Genomic DNA, 18,899 nt, shown 5'->3' on the forward strand with positions numbered 1-18,899 from the left:
GATAAGATGATGTTTTCATTTTTAAAAAGTACATCATTTCAAAAATAGTTTTCCTTACTGCAGTTTGAGTGTGCCTATATGTTACGCCGTTCAAGACCATAATAAAGTACTTCAATCAATGTGATGGACACTCGGCGGTGGCCCTGTAGGATCTACACTTAATGTTCTCTTTGTGTTTCAACTCTATTTATTATTGTAGGATGGCTTTCAGCAAATGCGCTTATTTCTCTAAGTTAGTTTATAATGTTTCTATCTAAGATGTTCCTAATTGTAAATGCGCTCGGCTCCCAAACAACACTATCAGGGACATGGAGGAGCTCACTTTATATATCTTATTGCTGTGTGATTTCAGTGTCTAGACCAATTTACCTTCTTGTCTCATGGCGATGTGAATGGACTCTGATTGCCTCTGTGTGCTTCAGTTGAGACGAATATTACAGAACATGCTTGCACAAAGTTCGAGTTCATTAATTTCATTATTTGGCCCAAAGATTTCTCAGTTCTACTTTGAGAACATAATGATAGTTGTCTCACAGCAAGTAATACTTCACCGTTAAAGTGCGTCAATCTGTCTGCACTCATGGCTTCTGAGCTGTTGTGTGAGTGTGCACAAGAGCGTGTGTTCATACATGTGGGTGGTTGAGAGAAGGTATAATTGGCCTATAAATATCTTATTACATTTTAAGTGCCGCTGAATGGAGCAGCTGACATTGAGCTGCCATTAAAGTTTAGGGTTGTCAATCATCATTTTTTTTACTTTGAGCTGCACCAGGAAACTTGACTCTTGCTTTCTCTGTGGAAGAATTTACATACATATTAAAGTGTTTCCTACCAGTAATATTTCACAAAAAAGTCAAACATTGATTCCCTAATGGGGACAAGTTTTCTTTTCCATCGAAACCGTTCTATTTGATTTAAGATAAATCCCAACGCTTTTCATGAAATATCAAGGATGAGTTATCTCCTTTGAGGCAAAGGCCATATCACTATATAGCACTTTTCATGCGTAAAATAGACTTGAGTTATCTTTATGTTCTTTTGATTTGAACTGGCAAGCACATTTTAAATGCATGTTCTTGAAGCTGTTGAGTCTAACATCATAATTAGTTATATAAAATTGTAAGTGCAGGCAGCAGCAACCCCAAGTATATTGTCTAAAACTGCCGTCTCACATTAAAATGTACATCCTTTGGTTCTCCTGCATGTATGTAGATTTTAAGCATTTAATAAAAACTCTGGAAGAAAATAAATACTATTTGCACCTGTGGAAAGTCTCAATAAAAAACACCTGGCATTATTTGGCAATGACTGTGGCGCAGTGTTGTGCTCAGAGCCCTGCATTGTTATCCTGAGCCAAGACCGAGCCATGGAGGATTAGAAATGGCAAGCATAAAAGTGGAGAAATCTGACCCTTTCATAGCGTTTCACAGAAGTGAGGGACAACTAAAATAAGATGGAGGGACACACAGGAAAGAATGCTTGGGCAGGAGAGGAATTTCCAACAGTGACTAATCCTGGCAGCAGGGGTCAGAGGGCTGACTCAACATACCAGGAACTGCATCCCATCTGAGGTTTAAAACCATTTTCCACTCAGATCGCCTGCGGGTGAAGATAAACTGAATATATATACATTTAGAATAGTACAAAACACTCAATTAGATTTCACAGAGCAAAAGGAAATAAATATGTTGCAGAATAATACCTAGGCTGCATGTTTTCGTTTGCCTTTCAGAGGAGCTGCACAGAAATAGGTAGCTGAACTTTAGAGCACTAATACACAGCAGGCTCCAGTGAGGTGATATATTGTTCCGTCCACCATCTTCTCACATATCCTGGCTACCGTGTAGTGTTCAGCGAGAAAGGCCTGTTGGCAGCACCCCCCCCTTTCTGACCTGTCTTACCAGCACGACTCTGCGCCTAACTGACAGCTGACTACAACCAGGGAGCACTTTTGAGATTCTATCAGTGCCAAGTCATGATGTCCTCTCTGACATGAAACTCCTTGAGTATTCACAGAGAATACATGTCTTCTGTGGAAAAGGAGAGGACTGGCTGGACTCAGTGCCTTGGCATTTAAAACTGGACAGATGCTCCACCTCCAGGATGTTGCCTTTAATTGGCCTAGACAGTGGGTGTAGCAACCTGATCCCCTCTTCTTTCATCAAGTCTAAGTCTGTTAACCTGATCACAGTATGAGGACAGAGACATGGTTAGAAACTCCTCTGCCTGTACACATTTAATCAACGTCACACACGTTTAAGGTGGAGGTTGTGCATGAGTTATTAATGCTTAATATATGTTTGCTCTTTATTCTCACCTTATGGTAAAAGAGTCTGACAAAAACGATTACAGTTGTGAGGCTACATATACATGGGACATAGAGGGTTAATATGCGCTTTTTGTGTGTGTGACTTAGACATCTTTTATTCATGAAAAAGACTCGCAGGAGCCATCTTGAAATTACATCTTTAATGGTCATTGATCCAGTCCACCCCAGGGAGCTGGATAGCATAAATGTAGTCCCAACACAGACTTTTTAAGTAGTGTGCAAGATTGTCCAACACCACAGAAATGACTGAAAATGTATTTCTTTTTACTGGAAAACTACTTGAAATTCTTGAACTTGGTTCTTATTTTAGCTTTCACTTGCAGTCTCATTAACTTCAACATCATCCTCTTTGAAATAAGCTCCAGGAGCTATTGCCTATTCACTCTTCTCAATAGCTCTTTCAAGAGAAAACCTTCGAGTAATGACGGCCACCTCTTCTGCTCTCATTACATTACATTGCATTTAGCTGACGCTTTTATCCAAAGCGACTTACAATAAGTGCATTCGACCAGGAAGACACAACCTTGAAGAAAACAGAATCATATAAGTACATCAGGTTTCATAGAGCCAAAACATTTCAAGTGCTACTCAACTGGCTTTAGATAAGCCAGTCCTTTATTAGAGTTTTCACTCTCACTCACAGTAGTCAAGGACAATTATACATAATGAAGAAATAACCAAGACTATTTGAAAAGGTTGTTCAGACGCTGTTGGACTCTTCAGTGAGCTGGCAGACTTGAGTGATCGCACGCTGGAAGTCAGCAGACAACGACCTCAAACAAGGTATGTCTGCAGAAATAGTTCCTTGTCCTTGACTAACAGGTTCGACAACAGAATATGGATGTGACCGCAAGCGAGTTTGAAGCCCCATTGGAATAGAGTTATCGCGTAATATGATGCAGCAATAACCTCTACAGTTTAGGTCAGAGAGTATGATAATACTACTCTGATAGCAACATCCCCACCCTTATTTCAAATAAATATTCATTTTATCTTCGCCTTGCTTGGTCTCCACACAGCTCCCTCTGGTTCAGCGGTGTGTAAACAAGTGCTACATGTGGTGATATTGGCAGAGGTCTCTCTGGGTTACGGTGTGTAACTGAGATAGAAATATATCATTACTGGGTGGGGGACTGAGGGGATCTGAGGGACAAAGAGACTGAGAAATAAGAATATTGGATTCCGTTCCACACACACAAGCTTATGTCCTTACATGCAGGCTGTCTGCTCCATCTGTCACACACACACACACACACACACACACACACACACACACACACACACACACACACACACACACACACACACACACACACACACACACACACACACACACACACACACACACACACACACACACACACACACCACACACACACACACACACACACACACACACACACACACACACACACTTAGCATACGCTGTCCGTTAACTGCATTCGAATGGGTGATGGACTGCTCCAGTGGCTCTGCCTGTAATATAATCTTTTCTATTCCCCCAGATCCCACACCAATATGTCACAATTGTCATTTATTCCCAGCATGGTCGCCCACAATGAGATGGCTTTTTGCATTGAACACACCCTGATGCTGTCAGGATGATGAACACTTCAAGAGCAGTCACATACACCGACACGTGCATACATGCATTGTTTATTGCTTTGCCCTTTATGTTTGCTTTTTTTCCATGTATATATTTTGGAGATTTTAAATGTGGAAAGAAAGTCAAAACGGCTCTCTTTTTTTATTAATACAAGAAAGTGATTCAATAAGTGGCGCAGATGCATTTATTTTGTGACATTGGAGAACTAAATGTGTTACCGTGTCAATCAAAATCTTGTTAACTGACTTTTTCTTGAACAAAACACATTCTGAATATTCTATCCAGACAAATGTATTGCGCTGGGAGACAAACCGCTATTTAGAAACAGACACCTATTTGTCTTGAAAGATAGGGTTCTTCACCTTAAAAACATACTTTTCTAAGTTTGTATTCAATTTTAGAGTTTGAAAATCAGATTTGTATGTGAGATCAACACAGCTTGTAATAGCGCAGGGGATGCTTTAAAGGGAGGCTGATAAATGTGTTGACACAGATCCAATATCATCTCCCAACTACAGTTAATTAAATGGAAAGATACCATGATAACTGCTTAAAAGTGTGTGCAAAAGCACCATTGATTTGGGCTTATCGGCTTGCTTATCTGGACCCTGGGAAGCCCTAATGCCAGATAGCAGGCAGAGCTGTCTGGGCTTAAGCCGGGGAAGAGAGGGTGTAATGGCAGACAAGGAGGGAGCTTTCAGTGAATTCAACGAGGGGAGGAACGTCACGTCCGATCGAAACCCCTGATGAGACCAAATGCAGATCTGACAAGAATCTGCTAATCTGACATTTGTATAAAGTCTCATGGTTCTGCTTTCTGTTTTTGGACAATGTTCCCAAGACCTCTGAACAAAGAGAAAAAGGACAACACATTGCTGATGTTCTCTTCCTCATATATATATATTTATATACATATAAGAACGGCCTCCTACAGTTTTATTTTGAGCATTTTAGACGTTTTAAGGACTATAGAAAACATTATACATTTACAAAGAAGGGTGAACACACTATGAATAAAAGTGGACTGCATTTATATAGTGATTTTTCAGTGGTTGGGACCCCTCAAAGCTCAAGTCAGCATTCACCCATCCATCACTCAATTAACCAAATTGTATTTATATATCACAAATACACAAGGCAACAGACGAGGGATCGCTTTTTTTTTAGGTTAGAAAAGTGTCAAAAGAACTATAATTTCACGGGAAGACTAGGGGTAGAGGAATGTGAGAATGTGGTTAGGGATACTGCCAAATATCTGGAACAAACTACCAGAAACCTGCAGGTCCGCTGCAACTCTTACTACTTCTAAATCCAGGCTGAAGACTTTTATTTTATTTTTGCTGCTGCTTTTAATTGAAGTATTCACATCTTACACTGCACTGTAACCTTTATTCATGTACCTGTGTTATTCATGTTTTCTTATCTTTGCTTTTTAACATTTCTAATGTGTTTTATGCTCTTAATGTCTTTCATTTTTGCAAAGCACTTTGAATTGCCTTGTGTTGAAAAGTGCTATATATAAACTTGCCTTTCTTTGCCTTGCCTTGCTCTCCCAGGAAAGACAGATGTGAAAAGTAGTCGTGCGTATAAAATAACAAAGATGTTACAAACGATAATGTATGTATGCATGTATATATACGGTATAACAATTAAATGAAGATGGACCCATTCACAGGCAGAGGTTGTTAACAAGGTGCAACACTGGCATCAGGAGCAATTTGGGGCGAAGTATCTTGCCCAAAGACAGACGACATGTGTCCTGTGGGGGCTGGAATCAAACCACCCACTAACACCCTACCTCACAGCCACAGTCGCCCCTATTAACGTCCTTTACGAACAAAGAACTACAACCTTGTCACAGTGAATAATATTCTGATATGAAATTGTAGAGGGAATAGTCTAGTGTGCCGCGTTGAGGAGAGAATTATAGCATCTGACCTTAATGAGAAGGCGGATCCTCTCGAGACTTCCTTCTCTTCAAACCACCAAGGATATCTCTTACTACCTGTTAACTTTCCGTGGTAAATTAGGAGACATTATGCCCTCGCTACGTTCCCATTTGCCTTACAGCTCTCTCTCTCTCAGTAGTGGGCCACCGGGAGAAATAATAATCACCCGTAGAGACACAATAAGCCTGAAAGGAACAATAGTAACTCTGCTAATTAGTGTATATTCTATAAGCTTCATTTTCCTCAGTAGAGCAACAAGAGGGAATATAAAGTGGAGTGACAAACAGCTATAATACAACAACATGGTGGTTTGGGATTACGAAATTGTGAGAAAAACACTACTATCTGAAGCATTAAGCATTAATGAAAGGCATAATACATAATTTCTATAGAACGTACAGTGTTATAACTATTATAAAGGGAATCAAGTCATACAATAAATAGTGATAAGAGAATAATGATAGAAATACTTTTTTAATTGAACATGTTGCCCTTACGGTGTTTGGAAGAAAACATTTTTAATTAATTGTAATCTTGTATTTTAAAAATTAATTAAAATAGAGTAAATACAAATATATTAAAACAACATAATTATACATTTATCTAAGAAGTGTCTTTGTGTTTCACAACCCAGATTTAATTGTTCTCACTATGAGTTTCAGTGATCTGTTGGGTTACACTAAGGGCTGGGTATTATTTAAAAACTACGATACCATTACATTACATTTCATGTCATTTGTTAGACGCTTTTATCCAAAGCGACTCACATACATTCAGTACTGTAGACAATCCCCACAGGAGCAATTTGGGGTGAAGTGTCTTGCCCGGGACACAACGACATGCTGACTGCAGTGGGACTCGAACTTGCTACCCCCTGATTCGAAGACCAGCACTCTATCTACTGAGCCACAGCCGCCCCTGTACCCTTATAGTGATACCAATACCAATAAAGTACTTTGTTTGATTTGAGTCATTTAAACAGATGCAGTGAGCTGAGTAAAATACCTCCACATACACACATTTTAAAAGCGTTAAAATTATCAAAAAATAGTAATCATATCATTATTACAGTTATCATACCGTGCCAAACTTTACGCCACAGGCTGTAGTTTAGCTGCTGCAATAGAGGGCTGCGAGAAAATCCATACAAATAGTTGTTTTTTCTAGATGTGGGAACATCTGCCTTTAATCTTTGTTAAACAGCATAAAGACCTTTGTTAAAAAGTTCTGCAACTGTGCTGATGATCTGTGACAGTCTGCCCCACTGGGTTCTGCATTTAATTTGATACAAAACCGCCTCTGTTTTTCTCGTCCTCAAAAAACTCATTTCATGTCCCCAGCTCTCTTTTCTTCAATATTCTGTCTCATTTGCTCTCGCTCTCTCCCGTTCAAACAATTACAAAGCGGATGGTTCATCAAGTAGAACAGAGCGGGGGCAGGGTGGAAATGAGGTGTGTAGTCCAGTCAGTGTGATTTAGAACATCTCTCTGATAACAAGCGAGGTTCATGTATCGGTCTCAGGCCAGAGGACACATGCTGAATCTGCTCTATTAGTAACAACTTGTTCAGAACTAAAATACTCTGGAGAGACTTCGACAACCATTACCATCAAAGTATTCTAAAACCCAAATGCACATTTTCAGGCACATTTATTTATTTATCGGTTTGTTTATCAAAAAGCACTGTCTGAGCCATGTCGTCTGCGTTTGTCGATATTTCTTCAACACAGTGGATATAGGGATGTCTCTCCATATACAACATTAAGTTGTAGGCGTAGTTAAATAGCAACCATTGGGTGGGATTGGACAATACATCTGTTAATAGTTATTACTGTAGAGATCACTAAAAGCACAGAATGATTAATGGTATATTTTTAACACTAGAGTAAAAAACTAAATGATACCATTGAGAAAAAACTAATGTCCAATATTTTTTTCTAAAAAATGATTTGTAGAAAATCATGAGTAATGTGTGTAATTTGAAGCTAACTGATAACACTAACAACGTTACAGCCAGATAAATACTTAATTAATGCTATTTAAAAACATTCTCTAATTTACAACTGTTGTGGTAATGCAAAGCTACGTAGTGACTAACATCCTACTGGGAAATCACCTCCTCTATCTATATTTTACCGTCGTTTCTGACCCTAATAAACTGAGATTTGGGAGAACATTAACTCATCATATTTCATTTTAAAAAGTTTTTTTTGTTGTCAAATCTGAATCTGCACGGTGACAAGCAACAGAAAGTTGCCTACTATGCTTAAAGGTAAATTCCGTTACTGGTCTTCTTTATTTTTGAAACAAATTAGATTTCAGCTGTGGTTCTGACTTTGTGTTACTGATATGTGACGCAACTAAGTCATGGCAGGTGTAATGCTCAGGACCCAAGGAAGTGCAGTGTCCAGTGTCAAGTTGGTTATAGCGATGCTGCAAACTGCATTGCCACAGGCCAAGTATTCGGTCTGTTGCGATTTAAAATACCAAAGGTGAAACCCTGCACATACGGTCTGTATAATATTACACTCACTGTATTTGTGAACCCATTGCAGTGATGCAGAAGAACATTCAGATTCAGATGTTGCTTACCTTTGACCTCCTTTTCATTCCTGAACCAGCGCAGGTCGGCGGCAGGCTTGCTGCCCTGGGTCATGCAGGTCAGAGTGATTTGGTCTCCCTCCAAGGCGGGCTTCGTCAGGCCGTCGATCTCTGGCTTCTCCGGGACACCTGAAGGGTGGAAATGTGGAAATCACAGCGATGGAACTAATTCACACACAGCGGCATGTCATTATGCAACGATAATATTGTTATGCCTTATTTGAAATTCTCCTCCAGCTCGGGCTCCTGCAGGGAGATGAGAGAGCAGACTACAGAGCAGCAGCCTACTCCATAACGCATCAGGGAGGATTGTCGCTGACACAGTGCTGGATGGTCTCTCTCACCATTGGGCCGTCTAGTCGTTAAGGGTCAGTTCACCCAAATTACAGAAAAACACATATTTTCTCCCATACATCTAGAGGTATCTAGCCAGGCAGATAGTTTGTTTTTCCTTTATCTATGTTGAGATATATCTGTCTGTGTTCAACTCAAATACAATCAAAGTAAATAGAGTTTTCCTTTTTATGCTAACAGATTTAATTATTACTCTTTTTGAACTATTAACCACCCAATAAATAGTGAGAACAGAAAACAAACATTTCCAGCTAAATAGCACAAGTTTCTTTGTGTGTGTTTGTGTAAATCACGGTAAGCAAACACAAGTGACAGCAGAGGAGGCTACGAGGTTGTACAGCAAATGTTAATTACTGGCCTTTCCCAAATGAGTGTTTTAAGTGTGTAGGGCCCTTCTAATGTCAATGAGCAATACGTCTGCCTCAGGCAGAGTCACTGAAAGGTCTGTCAGTCAATGCCATCGACTGGCTCTGGCCTTGTCTCTCTCATCACCTCCTGTAAGATTTATTTTCAGAAGCAAAGGTCCTTCTGTTTTCTGTTTAGCATCCTCTAAGGGAAGAAACAGTAAATACAGTATGCAGTGAGATATATCCCTCCTCATCTGATTTAATACTATACATATTTCCCAATGTGTTCAAAGGATGGGCTTTATATCTAAGTACTGTGCTGTATGTGTACGTGAGTGAATGAGGCAGTGTGGCCTGCCTCAGAAAAGTGTTTGATGGTTTTCCCCCAAGACTGAAGGAGAGCAGATCAAATACTAAGTTAATCTTAAACAGTGACGTTCCCCTTGGTTTGCTAGGGGCCGCTAATCCTTCTCCCTCTCTGTGTGTGAGTGTGTAGTAATATGGGTGAGTGTGTTTCTCTGCTCATTTGTGCGTCACTGATTTGTATGTGCTGTGTTATATTTGTTGGTCTGCTGCTCAAGCATTTTCAAGACATGACAATGAAATGAGAGCTCCATTTGTGATGCAAGATGATATCATTGATATCTCTTTAAGATCTATTTAATCAAATCATTTTTTGTGATTTATTTCCCAATAGTTAGGTATTTTGTCCCCAAATAAATTCCAATGTATTCCTATTATCGTTCCTAGCACTCACCGTCCGGAAACAGACTTATTTTTGTATGTTAAATAAATCTCCCAGCCATTAACTATTGTTCAGTATTGCAAACAAATAATTTTCTCTGTAACCTTATTGAGCAGTAGCCTTTAATGTCTCTAATTCTCTAAATGCTTGTTAACATAGAGAGGCTGCTAATGGTCCTGGAGTGCACTAGGACATCTATTAACATTAGCGGGAACTAATTGGCAAGATAATAATCCCAGTGGCAGGAAATTAGACAATGCTATGTTTGTGTGGGGGTGATGATCACAACAAAAGCATTACCAAAGAGTCCAATATTATGTTTTTATTTGTCAGCAGATGCTGGCATAAGCAACAGGCTATTTGTAGCAACGGTTCATTTTTTCTGAAATACTTAGCGCAACAAATTAACCCACTTATTGTTAGTAATGAAAAATCAACCAAAAAACACTATTAGCTATGTTGGTAACCTCCAGTAATTGGAATAATAAAATAAATAAAACTAACCCTGAAAAAAAACATGTTGTTCTTGCTTATGTTCAGAATTTGTTTCAAATGTGTTATTGTGTATGGATTTTGCAATTGTACAGAGCTTTGGCAAAACTGTATGTAAATATATTCACGCTAATAAAGCTATTTTAATTGAATTGGAAGAACAGAAGCTTATCTATGACTTATGTTCTTCCTGTTGTGGAAATAATTATCATAAGACGCCAATTAGTAACATACAGGACAAACCTCGATGTCTGTTTGCCTTCTTTAAGGACACAGGCGGCTTAGCCAATAATGTTATTGTTCCCATTCTGTGACCGGTCAATACTGGGATACAGATGGTCTGTGTTGTGGGTACACTGGGACACTTCCTTCTCTGTATTTGTGGACTCCAAGGTAAAATCTTCGAGGTCATAAGTGTCCGAGGCAAGTAGCTCTGTGTTCCCACACTGTTTAGGCTATCTCCTCAAATATGTTGTTTACTCTCTGCGAAACCAGTTAGATGGGCTGGCAAGAGAGAGGCTCTCCAGAATTGACGTGGCAACTCTACCGTGGAGTCAGAACCTCTGACTCTTGGATTTGTGATGTGAATACTCTGGTACCAACTCCAAATAAATCACAGTGGTTTGACATCAAAGCTCCGACTCTTCCCGTGTCTCCTTCCTGAGTCGGTGACTCCACTGCATGCTACACAGAAGTTTCCTCTACACTTCCCACTTATCCATTCTAAAGCCCACCTATATTTGAAAGTAATTGTGTCCAATTATTTACAAATGAACATTTCCTTCAAGCAGGAATTGTATTAAATGTTTAAAAGTTACTCACCGAGAACAGTCAGGTAGGCTTTGGCTGTTCTCACAGGCATGGTGAAGAGGGAGCAGGTGTACATGCCTTCATCCGTCAGCGTGACATCACTGATGCTGATGGTCAGCTCCGACCACGACGCATGCATCAGCTCAATCCTGTTGTCCCTTAAAGCTGCACAGAGAGACAGACAGACAGTCAGTAAACCTTATAAACCAGAAACCGTGTGGAGGTTGATGTGTATCAAGTGCGTTTGGTGTCTCTTGGGGAACACAATGCACAGAAACAGTCAAAAGGACAGAGAAAATCAAAGAAAGAAAGGAAGAAAGAGCAGGCGGCCAACAGACACATCAACCAATCTGAGATGGTTACAGCAAAGCACACATCTAGAAAAAAACACAGTTTGATCTTTACCACAAACACATTAAACACTTACAACCCTATCAACATGCATTTGACAATTTAGGTATTTGCAATATTTACACACATGTATAAGCAGTGTTGCTTATTCATTTTGAATACTAATCTCTGTGATATTGTATAGGTTTTGCTAATTGTACAATTAAAAAAGGTTTGAGCTAGTCAAGCCAGGCAGTGTAGTGTAAGCAATATATGCATGAATATATTTAAATGCATAAAAAGTCTAAAATGGTATCGAAATATAAATAACAGAACTTTCTGTTGAATCAGAAAATGAACGCATCGGTGCACTTTTACAGAAAACAAGACTGATGGCCTTGTCTGGTGGAAACCATCGTAGACATTTTACTTATATGAAAATGTAATCTTTCAAAAGACATAACGGGAATGGAAATCAATACTGCAATAACTGGCTGAAAAGATGGCCTAATGAGAATTTGGCAAGATGTGAGGGTTGAAATGGATTTGCTGAAATTGGCTGGCTTGTTGAAACATACTCCATGGTATTCAAAGAAGACTTTCTACTTCATATCTGTGATAGCAATGTTCCAGAATGGGGTGGCACCTTGAAAATGACGGGATTCATGCCTGCATTCGTTTACAAAACGACACGGCACAAAATAATTGTTTTCATTTTGTTTCTAGAGGGTGATAAAAAGTGCATTCATTTTGTTTCTCTGGCCTTGGTGCTCGAGAGATTTATGCAGGCCTTTCGTTTGCAAGTGCACCACCTTTTTACAAACCTTATTTAATATGAGTATCTCTCCAGCACAGTGACTTTGAGCACACTTCGTTCAAGTGCAGTGAACCGTGTGTGTGTGTGTTTGTGTGTGTTTGTGTGGCTGCAGCAGAGAAGAGGCATGATTATTTGTGAAAAAGTGTCCATGTTTTCTTATTTGTGAGGCCACATGCGATTCTAATCGTAAGGTAATTGGAGGTAAATGATATACAAACTAAAGCACCCTGGGTTTGTAACTTGTCTACAAAGACTAAAGGACATTAGTCTTTTTGTAGAGTACTTTCAAAAGATCCTGGCTGGCTGAACGGTGAATAATCATATTAAATGTATCTGAAGACCTGAAAAAGGTGTTTTTAACATCCTCCATATTCCTTCCCCTACCTGCACACATCATGCAACTTTGTCTCACACTACGACGCAAACCTTTATTTTATATACCTATTGTTAGTTTTTTATTAGATCAATTACATTTATTTATAAGAATAACAGGAATATAAGAAAGTGTTTTGTTTTTCACCAAGAATGTCAATCACAGTAATAGTTAATTAACTTTAAAATAGTTTCTTAGTAACTTGTAACAATTAATTGCATCGCTACAGGTCTGACTCATAGTTTTGATTGATTAAATCAACGCAGACTGCCACAATCTCCGCGTTTTCACCCACTTACGGCTGTAATTTGTCAGTCACTGGTAAATGTCCTGCCCTGGAGGTGACTGAATGGAGGGGTTTGGCACCTGAGCTGCATTCAGTTTCTATCGTCTGTGTCTAGTGGGAGGCTGTGGCTCAGTGGGAGAGTGCGCTGAACTTAGTGCGCTGAACTGCAGTCAGCATGTCGTTGTGTCCCTGGGCAAGACACTTCACCCCAAATTACTCCTGTGGAGATTGGCCACAGCATTGAGTATGTAAGTCGCTTTGGATAAAAGCGTCTAACAAGTAACATGTAATGTAATGTGTACAGGGGCGCCGTAAGGGGGTGAACAGTTAGGACGATTCTAAGGGCCCGTGTAAGTAACCTTTCATCAATCCTCAATAATTAATATTAATAGAATGTTATATTGATACATTTCTCACTAAACTTACGATTCATTTAACTTATTTTCTTCCAAAAGTTAATTACCCAAAGCCTCTGTACACCCCCTTCTATTTACATGTAATGGTTTGGTCCTGCCTCCAAACGCGGTTCGGTACCTGCACTTGCAGAGAGTGAAAGCATGTGAGGAGGGATGCTAGTACTTAGCCTACGTAAGTGTGTTGTACCTTTTATTGTGGCCAGCCTAAGGCACACCTGTGCAATAATCATGCCATCTAATCAGCATCTTGATATGCCACACCTGTGAGGTGGGATGGATTATCTCGGCAAAGGAGAAGTGCTCACTATCACAGATTCTTTCAGATTTGTGAACAATATTTGAGAGAAATGGTTATTTTGTGTATATAGAAAATGTTTTAGATCTTTGAGTTCATCTCATGAAAAATGGGAGCAAAAACAAAAGTGTTGCGTTTATATTTTTGTTCAGTGTAGATCAGTTGTCCCTGGATCTGTCCCAACAGATCCATCTTCAGGCTCAGCAGCCCTGTCCCCCCATAAGGCTGAACCTGAACCAGCTTTTCTCCCAACTGAAGGAGGTGAGCAGCATTGTGTTGAATGACATGCCACTTAACATATCTGAAGGGAGACTGGAATACAAAATATATATATATATATATAACAAAAAGCTAACATCTAATTTAAATTATACATTTCAAACACAGTATTTTCCCACATAGCCAATGATCTATACAAAAAACTGCTTTTAGTCTATTTAGGATGATGGACAGTTTGAAGCATTGAGTGATCAGTCTGTAAACAAAATGTTAATCACCGACATTTTGGTTATGATATTAATACTAATGTTATTATATTAAACCAGGGGTGGGGAACCTCCGGCCCCCGGGCCGTATACGGACCGCTAGACCATTTGGTACGGCCCTCGAGGTAATTTATAAACAAAGTGGCCTGTGCCTGGTGGTGGGGCCCGATGTGATATATTTTCATGGAGCCCAAAATCCCTGGCGGCGCCCCTGAATGTGTATGCATTGCTGCAATGATCACAGAGATGAAAAAATGCTGAGAAATGTCAGCGTGCACGCTATCTCATGTCATTTGGTCTGCAGAGGGATGGATAGCTTTGCTTTGCCGCTTCCACGCTAAACACCTACAGTAAATGGCAGTAGAGTTGTAATCAGTTTGGCTAAACGACAGCTGCTCTCTCTCTCATTTAGTATTGCATTTGTTCCGTCCTTTTCCCGTCCCTCGCAACACTGGTTATCTCTGCAGGACGTGTACTGAGCTGAGCAGGCGTGACACCACGATATGAGCACATGACATATCTTTACGCTCGGCACTGGTGACAGCACATTCCTGTTTCCGTGCGAGTGTGTGAGGACGAACCGCCATCAATGCAAGACCACCGAAATTGGATCTATTTTAACGCACTGCGAGTTCAGTTCATGGTGAGAGCTGTGCTGAAAAGATAGTTCTTTACACACACACATGTATAAACCCCATCTTATCTTATCTTAAGACAAAGAACAGATTATTTGGATGGATTCTAGACAAAGAATACATTCTCCTTGCCTCTGTATTTCTTTCTGTCAGTTTCTCTCTTTCCTCCACAGACCTCATTCTGTCGACTCTAACCTATGAATGTGTACACTTTAAATAATGCTGCTTTTCTACTGTTGTCTTATTTGCTTAGGGCAAAGAAATGTGAGAAGGCAAATGTCAGAAAATACATTCACTGTTGCTGGCTTGTTGGCTGTCGTGATGCAGCTCTGCTTTCTTGCTTCGCTTCCTTCAACAGCCAAAGTAATTTGTGAGACAAATCTGAAGTGGATAGATTGATAGTTCTAAGACTTGTTGGTCTTCTTATGCAAGGAAATGAAACCTTAGTGATGATATTTTATTTATATCCAATGATGAGAGAGCCAAATTAAATGTGACTGGGCTGTAAAAACGTTATAGATGATTAATAATATGACAACTTCCTGTACTGTAGATCATTGCCTGCATGATACGGCATTGAGCATAGTACTAATATAGGTTCCTATTGAATCTGAGATCCTGATCATTTCAATTCGTTTTTGCATTTAGAAATCCGATCAAGCTTTAAGCGTTAAGTTACAGGCAGAGATCAGGATAGTTTCGATGCCAACATGCAGGATCACGCTGATCCCCCTGGAAGGGTGGATTTAAAAAAACATGAAAGGTGTTTTATATAACCATGAAATCCTGATATAACTGGTAAGGATGCTAGAATACAGTTGAAATATGAAAACATTTAAACATTTTCTTTGATGAAATAAACCTTAAAAAAGGCTCAAAGTAATGGTTTTGTCTGTTGAGTGTTAGATTTCTGATTCATAGCAAATTTGTCTCACTTCAAATGATTATCAATCAATAAACTTTATTGTGTGTTTATAGTGTGAACAATTTGGCGAAAAGTAGCATTTTGTTTTCAGTTAGAACCAAACTGAATACCCCATTACTAATAGATCCCCTCAGTTTTATACAATTTCCCTTTGAAACACGAATAACATGCAATATCATTTTTATAGGATTTTAATATTTAAAAAACTGAAATGTAACCTTCGATTTGTCCTTCTCTGCCCAGTTAAAGGTTGGCTATCGACCGAGAGAGGAGAGGAATGTATCTTTGCTTTTGTCTGTGAAGGCTGCTGCCTGTCATCCATTAGAGACCATTAGTCACTCCAGAATGTGTTCACAGACGACCGCATTGTCTGCAACAAAGCGCGGCGGATTTCTGTTTCACAATAACTACTTACTGAATGGACAATCATATTTTTGCTCATTAAGCCTTCATCTGCGTCTCTCCGTGAACATACAAAGAGAGACTGAAAGGAAAGCTGAACTTGTCAGCATCAAAGTTTGATTTGTTTTGCAACTAATAGTCAATGCACCTCCGTCTGTTTTGCTGCTGAAGTACACAGAGAATACAGTGTGTGTGAGAGAGAGAGAAAAACCGAGAGAGAGATGTCTTTCAAACATCCGATTTTCCTAACACAAAGTACCTTGAGACGTGACAATGTTATGAGTTTGCCAAAGTGATGCAGTTAGATAATCAGAACCGCAGTGAGGACGGAAAGATGCCTCTTCTTATTCTGAGGGCTGATGACCGATCAGATAACAGAAAGTAAACGATCATAAACACCAAAGCCACAAGGTCCTCTGTTCCCAAACACCATAATCAAAAAGGGTTAGAGCAAAGAGCGGAAGAGTCAGCTATGTCTAAAAAAGGAAAAAAAGCTCTATAGAGGATGAGAAGAAAGGCACATCATTGAAAAGGAAAAGTGAGACAGATGGAAGCTGCATTGAGAGAGAAGGTCAAATATGTCGTGTTTCTTTTCAATTAAAAGCGACATTTTTATTCTGAGGGAAGACATTCTGTCAGCCGGTAAAACAGTCTTATTGAAAGTATGATGTTACATTCAATCATAATATTTGAACCATTAATGAGTAGCAGGTTAATCAGATTTGAAAAGGTGTGTACGGACAATTCCACCGAATGATTTCCTCTCACCTCCCACTCAGAAGCTCTTTTTCCAATGAAAGACTCTTTCTACTTCACATTACCTTCTCCCAAACATCCTGCCAATTGTTTGTGTTTTTTTTAATTAAAAATGTCGCAAATCATACTGCAATGCAGAGCTATTTGACAACTTATGAGTGCTCCACAAGAACAGTCACAAAAACATAACACAACAACCTTTTTTCCCTGCTGCAAGAACAAATAGTATAAAGACTCAGTACTTTGGTTATGTATCAAAATCTGACTGCTTCAAATGTACTGTAATGGTGAAAGCGGCATGTGTTTCATTTTGATCATGGAACCATAGAGCAAAATGGTTTAAGGCTCCAAAACGTTATAAACAATGTGTAAAATGGACTGTGATTCATAAAGGGGTTTCCAGCTCAATATGGGGATACGTACTATTATCTGACAGAGCTGCTGGTTTTGACAAAGTATGTTGCCATAGCCACACTAAAATTGTAACAAATCCCTGTGTACAACGTCTTAATTGTCGGCATCACAGTTTTTCACGGCTACTCTCCATCATTAAACGTGAGTGTGTGCATGTGTATGAAAGACATCTAAGGAAGATTTTATTGTATCAGCATACGGAGTGTAATCAAATATTTCTCCCTCACTTTAAGCCTATGATGAAATCCCATTTCACTTTGCTCCTTTATTTCCCTTCTCTCTTCCCACTCCTGCCCTTTCCTCTCCCATCATTTCCACTGGCCTCCCCTCTCCTTACTCCCCCTTCTCCCTTCTCCGTGTCCCCCTTTCTACCCAGGGACAGTATGTGTTAGTATAGAGCCTTGGCGGGTGTTTGCTCATTCAACTGACACACTTTTATAATGAGAAAAGTGCAAATTTCAGAATATACATTCAGCTGCATGTGTCTGGATGTGACTGTTCTCCTTCCCTTGTCAACAAACCATCTGGAGGCTTGAGCTTCTGTGTGTATGAGCGTGTGTGTGTGAGGAAGCGATAGAGAGAAAGAGAGAGAGAGAGAGAAGCCCCAGAATGCTATGCTTATTGAATATCTTAATGTGTATTCTGTATCTCAGCCTTTTCCTCAACCTCCATTACCTGTTATACCTCTCCGAAAGGCACACCAGCTTTTTAATATGTAAAATGTGCCATACTCCATACAGTAATTGGCTGTATGGAATGTGACAGAAATGATTTCCTTTCATCAGTTTCTACCTGCCATGCAGAGTTCAGTGGGACAGCTCCACCAGCCCCACTTCATTAAGTCCTTGTGTGAAGCGGGTCAGGGAGGAGACAGCTCTCGCCTATAGACCCCATTGTGTTTTTCCGAAGCATACATTTCCCCCCTCGAGCTCCAGAATAGAACAAATGCCTTCGTCTATGAGGATATTCATATTTTTTCTAGGATACCCTCTATGGCTATCTTTCAAAAGCGCTTGAAAGAAAATGGACAGTGATTTTGATAACGCATAAAAAAACTGGTTTCTTTCCCTTTTCATTTTGTGCTCCAGAACTTTCTCCCAGAAGAGAGAAAGACTAAGCCTGTCACTAAGTGTGAGCTAATGATTCCCTTTGCCTCAGGTATTTTTCTGTACACCCTGCAGATGATAAGTGGCTCCACTAATAAAGGCAATGTAGTTTCTTTCTCTCCGAAACCTGCTTTGCAGCTGAACAGAGAAAGAAACAAAGCTGACATTTACTTGACATCAGTTTCTCTGATCCATAACGACAACGCCAATGACAACAATACAGATCTGTGCTTTTAATCATTATACCTGTCTGCACATTCAAAATGTGATCAAAAGAAACATTTGTTGTTTCTTTTGAAACTAAAGCTGAATGATATACTGAAACGCTGTGTGCAAAGAGAAGTGACAAAGGAAGCAGACGCAGAAAGCTCAAGGTCAAAGAAAAGTCTCTGCGTCTTTCAGAGGTGATAACTGCTTCCAAAAGCTC

At 39.6% G+C, this 18,899-nt stretch overlaps 1 protein-coding gene across 3 annotated transcripts in view; it reads right to left on the minus strand.

The window, feature by feature from the left end:
- The window catches only part of cadm2a (cell adhesion molecule 2a), a 209,173-nt gene that overhangs the window by 30,878 nt on the left and 159,396 nt on the right, over positions 1-18,899 (minus strand). For all 3 annotated transcript variants that reach the window (XM_034200811.1, XM_034200812.1, XM_034200810.1), the window contains 2 exons: positions 11,245-11,397; positions 8,476-8,613 (listed from right to left, as the gene is read on the minus strand). In XM_034200811.1, coding sequence (XP_034056702.1) covers positions 8,476-8,613; positions 11,245-11,397 — 291 coding nt within the window. The remainder of the gene's footprint in view (positions 1-8,475; positions 8,614-11,244; positions 11,398-18,899) is intronic.

The sequence above is a fragment of the Gymnodraco acuticeps genome, unplaced genomic scaffold (assembly GCF_902827175.1).
Source record: "Gymnodraco acuticeps unplaced genomic scaffold, fGymAcu1.1, whole genome shotgun sequence".
Lineage (NCBI taxonomy): Eukaryota > Metazoa > Chordata > Actinopteri > Perciformes > Bathydraconidae > Gymnodraco > Gymnodraco acuticeps.